Source organism: Candoia aspera, chromosome 2, assembly GCF_035149785.1.
Source record: "Candoia aspera isolate rCanAsp1 chromosome 2, rCanAsp1.hap2, whole genome shotgun sequence".
Classification (NCBI taxonomy): domain Eukaryota; kingdom Metazoa; phylum Chordata; class Lepidosauria; order Squamata; family Boidae; genus Candoia; species Candoia aspera.
Window position 1 is genome coordinate 237,822,981 of NC_086154.1, and position 16,905 is coordinate 237,839,885.

The 16,905-nt window shown below is 42.4% G+C and overlaps 1 protein-coding gene across 1 annotated transcript in view; it reads right to left on the bottom strand.

The window, feature by feature from the left end:
• The window catches only part of RGS7BP (regulator of G protein signaling 7 binding protein), a 53,815-nt gene extending 37,435 nt beyond the window's left edge, over positions 1–16,380 (bottom strand). The window contains exons 1-2 of the mRNA XM_063295606.1: positions 15,523–16,380; positions 12,410–12,576 (exon numbers count right to left, since the gene is read on the bottom strand). Of these exons, the coding sequence (XP_063151676.1) occupies positions 12,410–12,576; positions 15,523–15,687 (332 nt within the window). The 5' untranslated portion in view covers positions 15,688–16,380. The remainder of the gene's footprint in view (positions 1–12,409; positions 12,577–15,522) is intronic.
• Positions 16,381–16,905: the final 525 nt, after the last annotated feature.

Here is a 16,905-nt window from a genome sequence, read left to right on the forward strand (position 1 = left end):
CATCCCAATTTAAATCTCCTGCCACATTCAAAATCATTCTAACTGTTGAAAAATTTCATGAGCTGCAAATTATTGCCTAATTATGCAGGTGATAATTTGGTTTGTCTTTCTCTTCTTAACTCTTTGACTTAAATATGAAATGTCAGGGTTCAGTTTGGCAACCAAGTAACATCTCCAAGTTCGCCACCCAATGGGCCCACCTGGTGCTAGTGCTTGTTGGTATTCATCCCTCCCTACACACACTTCTACCAGAAGACACCTCCACCTTGTAAGAGAAATTATTTAGGAAGCCAAGCAAGTGATAAGTCTCACTTCACAGCAGACAACTATCATAGTAAGCAACAGGTCATCGAGGAAAATCTTGAAAAATGTAACATGCTATCTCCTCATTGCAGCTTTGCCTTGGTTTGTAATAGGCATTGCTGGGAGGTAAGCATACCTGTCAGAAAGTGAGTTGACTAGTAGTGGTGGCTTGATGGGGAACTCATGTAGAAGAGGCGGGACAGAAGTCTAAACGGAAGGAGAATTGGTATGGGCCATTGGCAGGTGCCCAATCATACAGCCCTTTGCCAAAAATCTAAAGTTCAAATTAAAACATTTCATAAGAGGTAAAGGGACAGAGAGGTATATAAGAAAAGAAAGTAAATGGCTGAAATAACCCAAGCTAGAAAAAAGTGGAATTATTGTGCATTTCTACACAGCCTTACACTTCCACACACATCCTCAAATGCTCCGAATCATGTACAAAACAATCCATAATTGTTGTAATTGCCAGAATTTTCAAAATGCTGGTATCTCTGCAAAAGCTAGTCAATGGTCTCTCTACCTGACCAATAAAAGAGTTCAAAAATCAGCCTGAAGTCAATTCCCCCCCACGATCCTTGTCCTGACTTTGAATTCTATTTCTTTCCTTGGCATCTTCTAAAGAAACACAGCCAGTCGTTTGGGAGGGAGCTGCAAAACAGCTCCCCTACTAGTCACAGACACTGATAGAGAATTAGTATAATTCTATGGTGACTTCCTCCTACACTTTGCATTCTGACTGTTGCACAATCAAAGGACAGATGGAAATAAACCCCCAACTTAACAGAGAGGGTCAAGAAGTCCCTTACATAAGGTGGGAAGAAAACAAAAAACACTGGAAGACTTGAACGTTGTGTATGTCTATGTACACACATACACACACACACACACACAAACATGGCTATTTCCTGAATCAAAGCAGTTGTTGAAATAGATTATGGCTTCCTACTTCCTTCAATAAATATTAATTACCTGAAGTTCTTGGATTTCTTGTAAGATTGTCTAAGTCAGGGTTTCTTAACCTTGGCAACTTTAAGCTGTGTGGACCAGCTCCCAGAATTGGAGTGGGAACGGCTGGGGAATTCTGGGAGTTGAAGTCCACACAGCATAAAGCTGCCAAGGTTGAGAAACAATGACTAAGAATATACCATAGCAAAGATGAACTCTCCGAGAAAGAGACTATTAGTGTCTTTAAGCAATCTAGGAAGATGGCAATAAAAGGTGAAATGGAAAGAAATCTCCAATTTCTCCTTCTCCAGCCCGCCAACCATAATGGTCTCCTCTGTTTCTAGCGCATTTAAGAGTGATAATTTTCTGTTGAAGTACTGGAAAAGAACACTGCCACTGTTTGAAAGACGACTGCGCAGGCAGTACAGAAACTAAAGAAACCTTAGTTTCTCAGTACAGACCAGTGCTTGGCTGGTACAGGAACAGCCACAGAGAGTTTAAATTAGATAGTTCTTTTTGGTATACTCTCAGAGATGGGTCCTCTATCTTGCAAGGCCACACACATTCTCTAGCCAGATTTACCAAAGAAAAACAAGGTAAGGCTCAATATATTGTGTATTTAACATCATGTAAAATCTCTCCCTGTTTTACCTTTTACTGCTGACCTAGAACTCCCATTCATTTTCTCTGCTTTAGCTGTTATTCTGCAACTTGTCAACCACCATGTTTTCCATTCAAATAACATTACGTTTTTCAGACATTCTACCATCCTCCAGAGGATTAAACCTGCAATTTTCAAACAGAGCTTTAGAAAGGCCCCTATTTCAGAGGCAATTTTTTAAAAGGCACTCTCTTACACAGACTACCCAATTCAATAAATAAATGATACCTCAGCACCATCTAGACACCCTAGGCTCAGCCACTGTAACTTTCTGCAGACTACAAGCTGTAATTGTTAACTAAGCATAGAGGAATGGACAAAAACAGAAACAGCATTAAAAGAGAGCAAGAAACAAACCCAAGTGAGGACCATTTTTGCATCAACAACAGACCGCTAAAAACACACACAAAATCTGGAGAAAAAAAGCTGTACTCTCTCTTGTTGTAGACTGCCCATTTTCCTGAGTTTCATGTGTACTTTTCTTTGCAAGGTTCATTCCAGAAAGCTGCCGCTAAAATGTGTTTGAGTTGATGACTGGCCAATGTACAGTTTTAATACCACCGTCTTTGGTTCCCCAACCCCTTTCTTCTCTTGGTAACTTTCATCTGAGAAAGTGCCTTGAGAAAATAAATAATGAAGCAAACAAATGATACATGACATTTAAAACTCTTAACTCTGCCATTTTTTAAAAACTAGTGACAAATGAATCTTTTTATCATGACAAAATGAATGCATCCTCCCACTCTCCCCTGAGTATCCTCCTGCTGAGGCAGCTTCAGCCAAGGTTCAAAAGCATAGAACTTACAGTACTTTATAAAGGCACACTGGAAGGACCATGGAAGAGCCTTACAGTTGTCATCTAGGGAACATTAGTGTTGAGTTAGCAGTGGTGACTGTACCTCCAGTAGAGTGGGCCACAATTCCCTACAGGGCAGGCTTATTTTAGGTCTTGTATGCCAGCTCAACGGAACCCTTGATCCATATGGACATCATGGTCACTGAAGCTTTGGGACTTGGTTGAGGCTGTCAGAGGGAAACTAGAAGGCTGTCTATTCTATTCATCTCTGCTCTACTCAGCTAGATTTTTGATGACTCATCAGATGTCAGTTTGTGCCAATCCTACTTCAACTGAGTTTGTGAATTAAAACAGAAGGAGGGGAGGATGACTTCCTGGTCTCAGTGAAAGACATTATGGCTGTTAGGAATGTCATTTCCCATATAAGATGCTCGAAGACCAACTCACTGAAGGGTTCAAATGGGACTCAGTTAAGGCCTGAAGTCCCTGAATGTCTCACCATGGATATTAGTGGATAGTGCCGCCCAGAGTCCCTCCAGTGGGAGGAGGTGGGCAGTGACAAATTTGATAGATAGATAGACAGATAAATAAATAAATTTTAAAAAAAGTAGTGGTAAGTCTTAGTATGGAGGACTCTCTCGGGAATCTCTTGATGCTGGCATGGGCAGAGAGAAGTCCCATGCTCTTCAAACAGAGGACTGAGGAGAGGGCTGTTATATGTTTGTGGCAGGTACAGCATGGTAGTCCCATGTTGAGGTCTGCTTTAGGAAGGCCACAACTTAGACACAGAGACTGATATTGGTGAGCTTCCTGTCCTTTTGGCTCATCTGCAGAAAGCCCATCAGAGAAGTCCTATATGTGAGTGTTAGAAGCTCTTCAGCATGCTAAGGTGGTCTGTATCATTTTGCTATCATATTCTAGGTTGAGGATAAGGCTCTGCTTAATCTTCAGGTATGTGTTGTATCCAGCTGGTGATTGAATCTCCCTTGCTCAGTAGTTCTGGTAATGCGGTGACATTGACAGATTAATCAGATCAAAGTACCAGCCTCTCGTGGGGACAACTTAATGTTCTGTTTATCAGTTCAACTCTTTGGAACTAGTCTCAGGAGCCTGGACATTAGTGGGAATGGGATATAGTACATCTTTGGGCCAGATAGCTCTGAAAACTTCTGTTATAACTGAGTAAGATGAGTCTTTGCAAATGGCTGCTAAATACTAACCTCCTAAAGATGAACACTGTTTGTCTGAATACCCTGGGACTGAAGCACCGTATCTCTGCACCTGAGCCAGTCCACTGCTGTGTTGTGGATTCCTTGGAGGGGTTCTGCTGTCGGAGACAATACATTCTTCTCAGCCCAGCCCAGCATAGGAGCCAGGCAGGTTACCTTGATCTGCTGCCTCCTTCTCCCATGCCATGGGTTTTGCTGATCAAGTTTGTTAGGAGGAGGATACCCTGGCCTTTTAGAGGAGAGTGGAATCTCCTCAGAGCTAGTTTTACTTTATGTTGTTCCAGGAGGTTTACGCTGCCTTCTGCTTCTTCTACTGTACCAACTCCCTGGACACTCAGCCTAAGCAGTATAATTTCTAGCTTCATTTGCGGTGAGCTTGACCTAGTGAGAGGGTTTGGATAGGGCTTCTGAGAACTGCCACTTGAGGGAGCTCCTCACCTTTGGCTTGCCAGGATCCTTGGGTTGGTGTATTATTTAAGAGGGATATCTATGCTTACTTGACTTAGATGTTTTAGGCAAACTGATAAATCATTGATTACATTTCTATGAAATGTTAAGTCTCCAAGATTTTGTGCTCCAAGTTGCAACTCCTGAATTAATGTGAGGCCTCTAACTTTCCTTAACCATACCACCAGGCATAGTTATTAACCTGTTTTTTAGTGAAATGAACACGAGACTTAGTATGTACCACTATGGGCACAGAGGATTATTTTATTTTTTATTTATTCTATCCCACATTTATTATTTTTATAGATAAGTCAAGGTGGGGAACATACCTATTACTCCTTCCTCCTCCTATTTTCCCCACAACAACCCCCCTGTGAGGTGGGTTGGGCTGAGAGAGAGTGACGTGCCCAAGGTCACCCAGCTGGCTTTCATGCCTAAGGCGGGACTAGAACTCACCGTTGCCTGGCTTCTAGCCCATTGCCTTAACCACTAGACCAAACTGGCTCTATATATCATTTGAAACTTTAGAAATTGCGTGGGATTGTGAGCCACCTGAAACATCACTGCTGTCTATGGATACATGGGGGTAGGAGTTTTTTGTTCCTTTGGCAGACTTTCCTGAGAAATTGTGGAAAGAGCCTGGTGGATTCCAGGACTGTCTGTTCTTCCTCATCTAGGGACAGCTCCCCTCCTATCTAATTGGTCCTGAAGGGAGATATCTGAATTGTGGGCACTAGATGCCACTACTTTGCTTGGTTGTCCAGCTGTCCCTCTGGCTATGGCAACCTGGGCTTCAACTTCTGTAGTAAAGGTCTGGAGAAGTCTATGAGGAGAAGCAGGAAGAGGAAGATGGTGTTATTCCCCCCCACCCCCCATGCTCCTTCCAAGTGGTTTAATCTGTTTGAGGAGCCTCAAAATGGAGTTTCCTGCTTTTTTTTGCTCCCATGGGATGCGTGGTCCCTGTTGCAGGCCTGTACTAAAGGAGTACGGCCTGATTCACTATCCATGGTCTTCTCTGGGTTATCTGTTGAGCAGAAGGCCAGGAAGACTTTGGGGCCTGGAATTATCTAGCAGAGCCAGACTCTTGGGAAAAGGCAGGGGTGGGACTAGGCACTCAGCAATGTCAACCTACCCCACTTGGGGCCATACAGCTCCCCAGAAAAGAGGAAAGAGGCTTTCTGGCAGCTATGAGGGTCACATGGCTCAATAATCACAGCGTTGATCAACTTCTCCAGGACCTGTGAGATGACAGGACACAGTGGTGCACTGTTGGAGGCTACCCTATTGGCTTGGCATATCCCCAGTCAGTGAATTGTTGTCTGGTCATGCTGAGCTTGCAAGAGATAATGAAAAATAATGGAAAAGGTGGAAACCTACCAAGACTGAGTTCTTGATGGAGCTGATGGGCATATGTGCTCATCAGAGCAGGGCTGGTACTGGGAAGGACGATGTCACTGAATGTTGTTTAGCCCTACCTCTAAAATGTGTGGACACTATGCCCTGACTCTGTTACAGAAAAAGGGATTTTATGGTAAGAGCTACAGCAGGCAGATATAGAGTAAATGCTTCACTAGACAGATCGATAGTCTGATTTGATTCACAGCAGCTTTCTATGAGTATATCTATCCAAAAAAGTGCTGTAATTCTGTTATTTTATTAAGAAAAGATCTTTTAGGATGGGTTCCATTCAACTGAAATAGCTTGGTACATTATTTACAAGGAAAAGGAACCAGCATAAGTTAATCACACTTCATCTCTCTGCCATGTCTGTGTAAATCCCATCAGGGAACAGGAAGTTCTCCCTTGCAGTAAAATGCACAAGTCAGAATATTTTCAGAAGATGCTACCACAAATGCTAGTTAACATTTACTACATTTTAAATCTTTTAGATGAATCCTTAACTAGTTCTCCTTCATATCCTTATCCCATGCTTTCTCATCTTTTCACGTTTGTTATTTTCTTCAATAATCTTGATTTAAACAGAGTTCCATTATAAGGCTCATCATTTAAGGGTTGAGAGTTTTTTGGCGGGGGGATGCTTTTGTGTCAGTCTTGACTCCTGGCGACTGCCTGGACAAGCCCCTGCAGTTTTCTGGGTAAGATTTTTGGAAGTGACTTGCCCTTGCCTCCTTCCCAGGGCTGAGAGAGAGTGACTGGCCCAAAGTCATCTAACTGGCTTTGTGCTTAAGGGAGGACTAAACTCAGTCTCCTGGTTTCTAGCCTGGAGCCAAACCCACTATACCAAATGGGCTCCCCATTTAAGTTTTTCCTGTGTACAGGTAATCCATGCTTAACAATGGTAATTGGGACCAGCAACTCTATCGCTAAGCAACACGGTCATAAAATGCAACATCATGTGACTGCGCCCACTTACAGCGGCAGTTGCAGCAGTTCCCATTGCCATCGTTAAGCGCAATGTCACGTGATCACCGTTTGCAACCTCCTGCTGGCTCCCCCATTGACTTTGCTTGTTGGAAGCCAACAGTGAAGGTCGCAAACGGTGATCACATGACCACAGCACACTGTGAACTTTTTAATAGCAAGCTGGTTGCCAAGCACCTAAATTGCAATCATGTGACCACAGGGATGCTGCAATGGCCGCAACTATGAGGAACAGTCTTGAGTCCCCTTCATTCACCTCTGCCTTGAACTTCGAATGGTTGCTGAATGGGTGGTTGTTCAATGAGGACTAGCAGTATTAAACTACTATGGATCCACTGTTTTTTCCATAAGTATTTAAAGTTTAAGAGAGCCTTTTTGGTGTAGTAGTTAAGGCACCAAGCTAGAAACCTGGAGTCTGTGAGTTCTAGTCCCGCCTTAGGCACAAAGCCAGCTGGGTGACCTTGGGCCTGTCCCTCTCTCTGAGCCCTAGGAAGGAGGCAATGTCAAACCACTTCCAAGAAATCTTGCCAAGAAAACTGCAGGGACTAGTCCAGGCAGTTGCCAGGAGTCAACACTGACTTGAAGGCACAAAGAAAAGAAAAGAAAAGAAAAGAAAAGAAAAGAAAAGAAAAGAAAAGAAAAGAAAAGAAAAGAAAAGAATTGAATTCATCCAGTCTGCTTCTTTCGAAAAAAACAGCACTCAAATACAGTGAAGCAGCTTACGTTCAGTCTCTCCTATCTGAATTTGTAATCAAGTAATTGCAAAATCAGACAGAATTTTTCCAACTATCTCTGACCACTCAGAAATTGAGGGGTTTTTTTTTGCTTCTTTGCTTTGGAACAAAGTAAGCATAAGCCTCTTATGTTTCAATTCTGCATTTTCCTTTCCACAATACCTCTTTCTGCTCTGTATCTGGCAAATGGTGACTCCCCCAGTCTATTTTAGGACTCTTGAGAATAGTATACCTGCCCGTGTATTAGGGGATTAGTAATGTAATGTGGAGACAGGCACAAAGGAGCGTGAAAAATGAAGTCTGTAGCCTTGGATTTGAATAGCTGTTTGGGCTAATCAGTCCCCACTTTAGCAACAGCTGTTCCTCACTTTGTTAAAGCATGGGATATAGATTTGAAGTATGTGCACCACAGTTCTGGAAAAGGTTCATTAATTTGTGTCTTTGTATATACCTAAGAATAAGGGATAGTCCAGTATTTCTTATTCCCTAACCATGGCCATCATCATATCCTTGTGAAAAGAAAAAAAAAAGTCCTCCCCTGTTCTTGGTCCCAAATGGTATTCACTGGCACGTTCCATCATGCCTGAACGCAGCTCCAACTGAGTGTTCTTCCTCCAGCTATCATGAATGATTGCTGAGGCCACCAGAGAAAAACCAGCAACAGCCATTATGTTTTAATTCAGCTCCATTCCCAGCTGAATTTACTCTCTGTTTAACTCTACTCCTAAGACTCTAATGACGTCTAGGTTGGTTGTTTATTCCCAACCTGGCTTCCTTTCTAACGGTGTCTTTAGACTATAAGCCTGAAAGCAAAGGCAGTCTTGTTTCACACACACGTATTTGCAAACCATTCTGGGAGCCTTTTAGGCTGAAGAGAGTGGGAGAATGCTTTAATTATATAATAAATACTCATCTGAACTGGACTACCATGAAGTCAACATGCTCTATAGCTATCAATCCCCTTCGCAGCTATGTAGGCCAATGGCCACCATTGCGTCCTGGGTCAACGAACAGTGTAAATTAAATATTGATTGCGTAAACAATTGGTTTCTTTTATCTGTCCTGTCTTCAACCTACTTCTAGTGTCACAGGTTGAGCCAAAGCAAAACTTCTTTCCATTCATCATTTCAGTATTTCTCAGTGCTGAGTAACATTTTATAAACTACCACTTATTCCAGAGACAAAGCATCCCGTTAATCCCTTTCTGGTGTACAACTAAGCTGCTCTTTAAAAGCAAGGGAGAGAAATAAGGCCTTTTTCCACAGCCAGGAGGCTGAAGACCACAGGCATGCTGCATCCCCTGCCTCACGAAAAGGTTATCATGGGAAGATGCAGACCCACCTGACGTCTGGAAACCTTCACCCACATTTTAACTGTTAAATCATATCCAGCATCTTGAGGCATTCACATATACGGAGCACAACTCACCACTGGCCTGTTTGCTATTTTATTAATGATTTAAATTAAGTTTTCAGTTATAGTTTTCTATTCAAACACCCTGCTGGCTTATATTCTCTAAGTGTCATACATTACTTTCTTAAAATACATTTTTTTATGCACAGTACAGTTTCACAATAGATATAAATCTACTTATTTTTTTCAATCACACAAATGTCCAGAAGCAGTTCTCTATTTCTGCTTGTTTTAGGAAACTGGGACTCATTAGTTTTAAATGGTTTTACTAGCAGTGTAGAAATTCCAATTTAAAGCACATCCACAAGAGAATTTTGTCCTCCGCTTTTTAGCACATCACATACATCAGTCCGAAGTCAGTGGTATTCCATGAGGCATGCAGTAGTCCTATAAAAGGAACTGCAGAAACTAAAATTACCTGTATATAACTGTGTTTTTTTAAAAAGGGCACTGAAATTACAGAAGACAGTATTATTTCTGCAATTGTTTTTTTGAATCAGCAAACAGTAAAACTGGTCATTTATTCAGGGCCAGCCCTACCATTAGGCAGGATGAAATGGATGTTTCAGACAATAGGTTGAAGAAAGGCCTTGTCTACTCTTCTTCCAACCTGCTTGTTGGATCAACTGGCCACCCAAATGTCTCACTCTAAGAATTTTCAAAAAGGTTCCTTCTAAAGATGTCTTCCAAGTATGAAACCCTGGCTGGTTGGGAATGTGGGTGATGGGTCAGGTGTCTGGCAAACAAGTAGACCACAAGGGCAGCATGAACAAATGATACTAGGGAAAACGGAAGTGGTGTCTCTCCTACTTCAGACCTTTCAAGGTACCCTTAATTTAATAAATATTTCAGGGGACATGGGCATTTTTAATCCCTACAGCCTGAGAGCCAGTAGTGAAGGTTGGAAGCAAAATTACATCAGTTATGTTACCATGCATTTAAAAGAAAATGTCAAAATAGCATTTTTTCTGTGTGAGTAAGTAAATTTGGACCCCTAGACTTGATACTTCTTTAACTGCAGCAGAGACCTATTTAAGGGCCACAACCCAGTACAGCATTCTGACACAAGCAAAACTGAAATTAAATCCTAATTCTCTTCTAGTTGACTCATCTACTTTTGAAAATATATGCCCAATATTGCACTGTAGGCATGATAAAAGCAAGGGAGATTAAGCACCAATGTGTGGGCTCCTAGAAGAGCATGCCATAATGACAGCCCAACATTTATCATGGTGTCTCTACTGAAAGAATCAGGGGTACTTAATGAAAAAGTCTTCTATTTGAGATTTGGAGAGATACGGTCAGTCGGAGCAGACTATATGAGCCTACAACAGAAAAACAGACTGTAGTGGGATATAAGGCAGTTTCTGGGTTTTTAGAATTAACATAGACAATTATTGGTGTTCATTGTGCGTTATAGCTAATGTTTACTTACACTTTTACAAACTTGCTTTTACATGCATAATGTTTTGTGATGTCTCTGCTTTCCATTTGCCACTTTTCCATTTTTAAATGCTGTATTTTGGGTTGCTACTTGCATCTTTTTATTGCTGCTTGCTGAACCGATTACAAAAGCCTCCACTGAGTGCCTATGGAAGCAAACGAAACTGTTGCCAATCAATTATGACAATAATGTTTGATGACAGAAACATGTACTTCTGTATCCCTAGTATTAAAACCTTTGCATTCTTGGTGCTAGAAGTGTATCTGTATAAAACAACATTATGGCTCCAACAGTGTATAGCGTATTTAAAATTACTCAACCATTACTAAAGTAAGAGCTTAGAATTTTGCTTTAATTGCAACAAGATAGGACAATTTAATTATAAGTATCTATGGAAACAGTAAACATATTTAAGATGCTTGTAGATTATTGTTAATTATGATTTATTATTGACCTGAGATAGGTAGAAAGAAAAATAAACTGAAACGTAATTCAGATAAGACAGAAGAACTCCTTGAAGGCCAAAATTCTAGGTTTGTGCTTGATAGGATCAAACTGTCCAGAGAGACCAGATATGCAAATTGTGAGTAATTCTGCATCAGGACCTCTCTTGATTTCTTAGACAGAATCTGTGGCCAGAAGCATTATTACAGGCTTCACTGATACAGCGGCTCATCCCTTCCTAAATAATGATCTAAAAATAACTGTATACCTGCTTATAACCTCTAGGCTTGACTTCTGCAATGCACTGTGTATTGGGCTACCCATGTGTGAAACTTAGAAGTTTCAACTGGCACAAAATGCTGCCGCCACATTGCTCTTCAGTCTATCCTGTAGAAACAAAGTTATAACAATTTTGAAATCTCTACACTGGTTGATTTACTTCTGGGTACAGTATATGGAGCTGCTTGTTGTTTTTAAAACACTGAATGGTTTGGGTCCAGGATACCTAAGAAATTGCTTCCTCCTGCAAGGTTCCCATCATTTAAATCACCTGGGGAAGTCCATCTCCAGTGGTGAATGGTCCACCTTGCTGTAACTTGGGGCCTGACTTTCTTTGTGGCATGACCGAATATGCTGCATTTGCCTCCCAATGGGATATAAATGCTGCCTCCGACACTGCCCTTTTAAGAAGGCTTGAAAAACACTTTTCAGTTTACCTTTAACTATGTCTAAGTATAAAATGTAAATTTTAATTCCTATCTTTAAATCACCATCTAACCATTTTATCTTATTGTAGAATCCGTTGCTTCAAATGTGTTTGATTTTTGTACACCACCCCAAAATTTTGGTAGTGGGCAGTTTAAAAGTCAAATAAATAAATTTTATCAGCAGATTTTTAGAGTCCTGTTTGCAGGTGCAATTAGTAACCCAAACTTGAAGACATAAAATGAACATCCAATGTAAATTAAATGTATTCCAATTTTCTTTCCACCTTAGATATAACTGATAGGCATAAACGTAGCTAGTATGGATGCAAACTGCACCTTCAAGAATGAAATTGTGTTTTCATATGCATATTGTTATTATATTAGTTCAGGAGTGATTTTCTGTTTTAGCTGTAATAATCTAAGCTAGGCAAAAATGCAGTGACCCAAAGCATGTTATGTCACATTATCTGGGATGCTATTTTCTAGTTAACAGATGACAAAAGTTTAAAAAATAAGAGTCTGATCTAAAAATGTCACTCTTTGTATGTATTTTATAATAGATTTTTTAAAAGTTCCTTTGCTTCTATCGAAGATTCATCATCTCAGCTTAACTGTGAACTTGCATTTCCATGATGTAGCACATTACAAAATGCCTTTAGTTTCAAACTATTTTAAATGGCATAGCTTTTCCCCAAACATCCTGGGCGTTTTAACGAAAGACCAAAGAGGTCCTTTTCTATCCCAACACCCAGCTCAGAGTGAGGAATTAAACCCTAACTAAAATCCAGGCCATTAAAATACAGTGGTGGCAATCTAATACTCTTTCTCCTAAGCCTTGTACAGAATTGATAACAGCTCAGACAAGTGGTCTGAAACTGGAAAGAGGGAAAGAATTTCCTACCCAGAGATTGCAGAGAGCTTTTGGTGTGCCTGATAGGCGATTTCGCATCCTTTGGTTCGTGTTCTGTGCATTTCAGCATGTAATGATAGGCAACTGACTGAGACATCCCCAATGGAAATCACCAATTCTCGGTACAGAGCCACCTGGGTGTTGAAGTCCTGGACAAGCTGGGCAAGAGAAAGAGAAAATCTATTTACACACAACCAACATTTTGCTGCAGCAAAAGATAAGGCAGGATTTCAAAAAAAGGTTGCTCCAGCTGCGCTGAAGCCGGCATTTGAAACAGAATGAAGATCCACCCCTACGATGCCTTAAATAATGAAGGATGTTGTAGGAGCTGCCCTTTGCTCACCGAGAGCAGGCATTTTCAGTGGGAAATGAAAATATTCCACACGCTCTAAGCCTTTGAAAGCCTTTTTACATGCTGAAGCTGGCTGACTAACAGCTTTTCTTTTACCGGAAGCCAGATATTATTTTATCATGAAAGAAGATAATGTTTCCAGAAATAGTTTCTCCTCCATGCCCCCTGCCCTACCCCCCCCCCCAATTTTCTGACGCGCTGTCTATCTGGAGTGGAATGTGCCACTCACCGCTTTGCTATTTTATTTTAAAATTATTTCTTTTGGCTCCAAGGCTGTTTTTACTACTCTTAAGAATCTGACTATTTATATATTAGGAAAAAAATCCTTTGCCATTTAGTAGTTGTGCTGGTACTTTAGTCTGCATATAAAAAGCTCCAAACTTCAGGGTTAACTGGATCATTATTAATTTGCTTAACACAATTACTATTGCTGAATTTTCTTCTGAGACAATAAAATGCATGTGTCTATGTATGGTATGCAACAAGGAAAATGATTAACAATATATTCTAACATTAATTTGGAAGGTGGCTCAGATCTGTCCACCATTTAACCCCTAAACTGTCATAAAATGGCATCCCTTCCTTTGAATGCATGTGACTGAAAACAGTATCATCTTATAGTTTGTGTTGCCATATATTGTGCCTTAACCCCAAATTATATTTTCAACAGTTCTGTTGCATAAAGTGAGGTCAATGCTAGCATTTTCAGAACCTCCTCATACAACAAAGCTGGATTCTCTAGCCAATCCATTCAACTTTTATTGTAAGCCACCCAGAGTCCCCCCGTTGGGGAGAGATGGGCAGGGAATAAATTTATAAAATAAAATAAATAATAATAATTCCAAGGGACTGTTGTGTACTGTGTGATAAAATTAATCTTCCATGCTTTCCCGTTCAAATTAGCATCTCATGGCCCTGACAAAGAAAATCACATTTGACAGATTGCCCAAACCAAGGCTTGAAAACACTATCCTCAAAAGCTCTTTTGTGATACTTGCTGAGCCTTATTAGAACCTTATGGACGTCAGGCTTCAGTTTAAAAGGTTAACTTTTTGTAAACTCACAACTGCAGAAATAAATTTAAATGAAAATATTTTTTTAAAAAAAAACACCCTAAAATCAAAGGAGTACTAAAAAGTTTGAGTAAATTATTTCCTAAAGATTACTAAATTCAATATTGTAATTTGCAAAGCCCAATTCACATATTTCCACAATTGAGGGAAGATTTTCAGAGCAAATAATCCGTAGTTTCATTTTACTTAATGGACCTTATCTTTGCAGTAAGAATTCCATTAATAAGTGTGCAACAGCCTCATCAAGTGCTAATTACACAAATCTCAATGTACATTTGTCGTTTTAGGATGCGTAGGTCTTGCTGAAGAAAGACGCCTATCCCAACCTAATGTGTCTGAAAAAGTAGACTGGTCTGGAGCCTACTGCACCCCAATGTGTTCAGATTACTTGGGTCACATCAAAGTAAAACCAGTAATTCTAAAATTCTCCTGTTTTGATTTATGAAGGCTCAGACCTCCCCTAGCTGCATTTCAACTTCAGTTAACTCTTACAAGTTCAACATCGGTACAAAAACTAGAAACTGAAAGTTCGTTTACAATCCTATGCAAGTTTATTCAAAAGGAGTTATCTCTGAATTCAGTAGGTTTATTCTGAGATAAATATGTATATGATTGCAACCAAAATGTTTTGCATAACTATTTTTGAGTTGACATTAAGATGTTTTAAAATCATGTATTGTTTACAGTCACGGTCACCATAAATAACGGACTAAGAAGTATCCACAGACTGATAAGATTCCAACAGGGCAAGTAGGTAAACAGGGAAATTAGAAAACTAAGAACAGTTTCTTCCTATGCAGTAGCGTGATTTTAGCTTTTTTTAACTGCACAAGACAGCATAAAAACATTTTTTTTAAAAAAGGAACAGCTCTGATGTTAGAACACAATCTTATTGAACTTATAGGCTAACCATACTACTCAGCCCAATTGCACAGCAATTCAACATAATCTGGATTTGGGAAGAATATACTTCTGGGAGATTAACTGCCTCTCTATCCTGGGGGATGAAATGGCAGGTTAGTTCTTAGATCAACAGGCACAGCTGCTATTTGCACCAGTAAGTTAGCACAACTGTGGTGAGACAGTCAGACGCCCATCCCCTAAGACCACCTCCACGTGCACTCACACCCTTGTTTTGTACTGAGCCACTGGAACTATGTAGGGTCCCCCCCGCCCCCACATTCTGCACTTGTCAAATCAAGAGCAAGCAAATAAGGTGCTTGCTCTGGAATTCTGCAACGTGAGGTCTACTACACAGGGCGTGTAATACTGTTCCAGATTACACGGTGGGAAAATACGACCAACCAGCGTATGCTTTGTACTCCACGCAAGCCAATGTCCCAAAACCCAACTCCTCCACGTTTCTTCACCTTTCCCCCGAAACATGTATGAGCTCTTTCTTCAAACGATTACGCGCCCGAGGCTTTTAGAAACCATCGTTATCCACCGCCCCTCCCCGCCACCAGCCACGCGTCCCTTCTCTCGAAGCTGCTCCGACTTGAGCAAAAAGGGTGTCAACTCAAATGCGGACTGCAGTTTTAAAAATAGTGCAGCTGCACGTGATCGGAATAGACAAGGAGCAGGAGAAAGCGGGAGGGGGGAGAGGAGTGGTCCCTCCACCGAGCCACACGAACACGTCCAAAAAGAAATGGGAGGGGGCGCAGCTGCGCGGTACCCACCATCTTGCAGTCATCCAGGGCTAGTCTCTGGGTCTTAGGGGCGCCCTCGGTGCTGCTGCTGTCTCGGCCTTCGCAGTCCCTGCTGTGCAGCGACGTTTTGCCGATTTGGAAGATCGAGCCGGTGGACCTGGGGCGCTTTTTGCGCCCATTCGATGCAGAACTCATTCACACACATCCACCAAGCAAAAGCTGCTGCTACACGGGTGCCAGCCGCGGGGGGCAAAGATTTTCCACCACGCCAGACTCGAGGGCCGCCGCCGCAGGCAGCAGCAGCAGCAGCAGCAGCAGCGCGTCGGTGAGTCCGGTGAGAGCTCCAGAATCGCTCGCGTCCGCCCGTCGTCTTTCCCTCGGCTTCAGTTCACAGGCGCGAGGGCTGCTTGGGCTCCAGGGAGCTTTCCGCCGGCAGGGGAGCACTCGAGGAGACGGTCGCGGTGGCTTGCAGCATCGCCTCCCGTCGGCTACGGCAGCGAGGTCGAGGCGAAGGATGCTAGACAACTTCTTCCTTTCAGCACCGCCACCCGCAGCATTTCAGTCCCCGGAACAAAAGCTGAGCGCGGCGCCGGTCTGCCCGCCTGGTCTGCAGGCAGCGGAGATGCGCGGCTGCTCGGCCGAGCGGGGCTTCCATTCAGGACGGAGGGGAACGCAGCCCTTGCCCGAGCCCGCCGCCGGCTCCAGCAGCCCCGCTGCTTTGTGCGCCCTTCGCGCAGAGCGGCAGCTTCTAGCTCGCCCCCTCCCTCGCCGCCGCAGAACAGAAGGGAAGCGAAGGCATGTGCGCCTGTGTATATCAGCCAGAGTTGGGCGCGCGCAGGCGCACGCCTCAGTCGGGCGATTTGTTTCCCTGGGCTCCAATTGCTCGCCTCGAGTCGGTCTCGGGGGCGGAAGGCTCCCTCGGATAAAGACCCCGACGGGCGGGAATAGAAAGCCGCTGGGGTGCTCCTCCGACAAGGCGTAGCCTGATGTTGCGCCAGGTTAGCGGCTTAGCTGCAAGTCTAACCCACCGCCCTCCGAACAGCCCCTCGCACCGGAGACGGGATTGAAATTGGAGGATCCTGAGACTGTTAGAAAGCGGATCCTTGCAAAACGAGTTCTGAGGCCTTCTGCAGAACTACCTTCGGGGGCTCCCTCCACGAGGCTCTAATCTTTTTTTCCCCACTTTTTTTTCCCTCTTCTACCTGGTATCACAAAAAAGCAGAGGCATGGCCTTTTCCCCCCACAACATGCTTAAGGGGGTCAGTTGCAAGCCTAGCAACTGCATTCTAGTAGCGTAGTCAACTGGGTTAGCATTTTAAAAAATCTAGATTGGTTCATTTGTGGCTTTTCATATTGTGTGAACCCAATGTTTACGGTTCAGTATATTGAAGAAAATCTGTTAATTTAGTAACC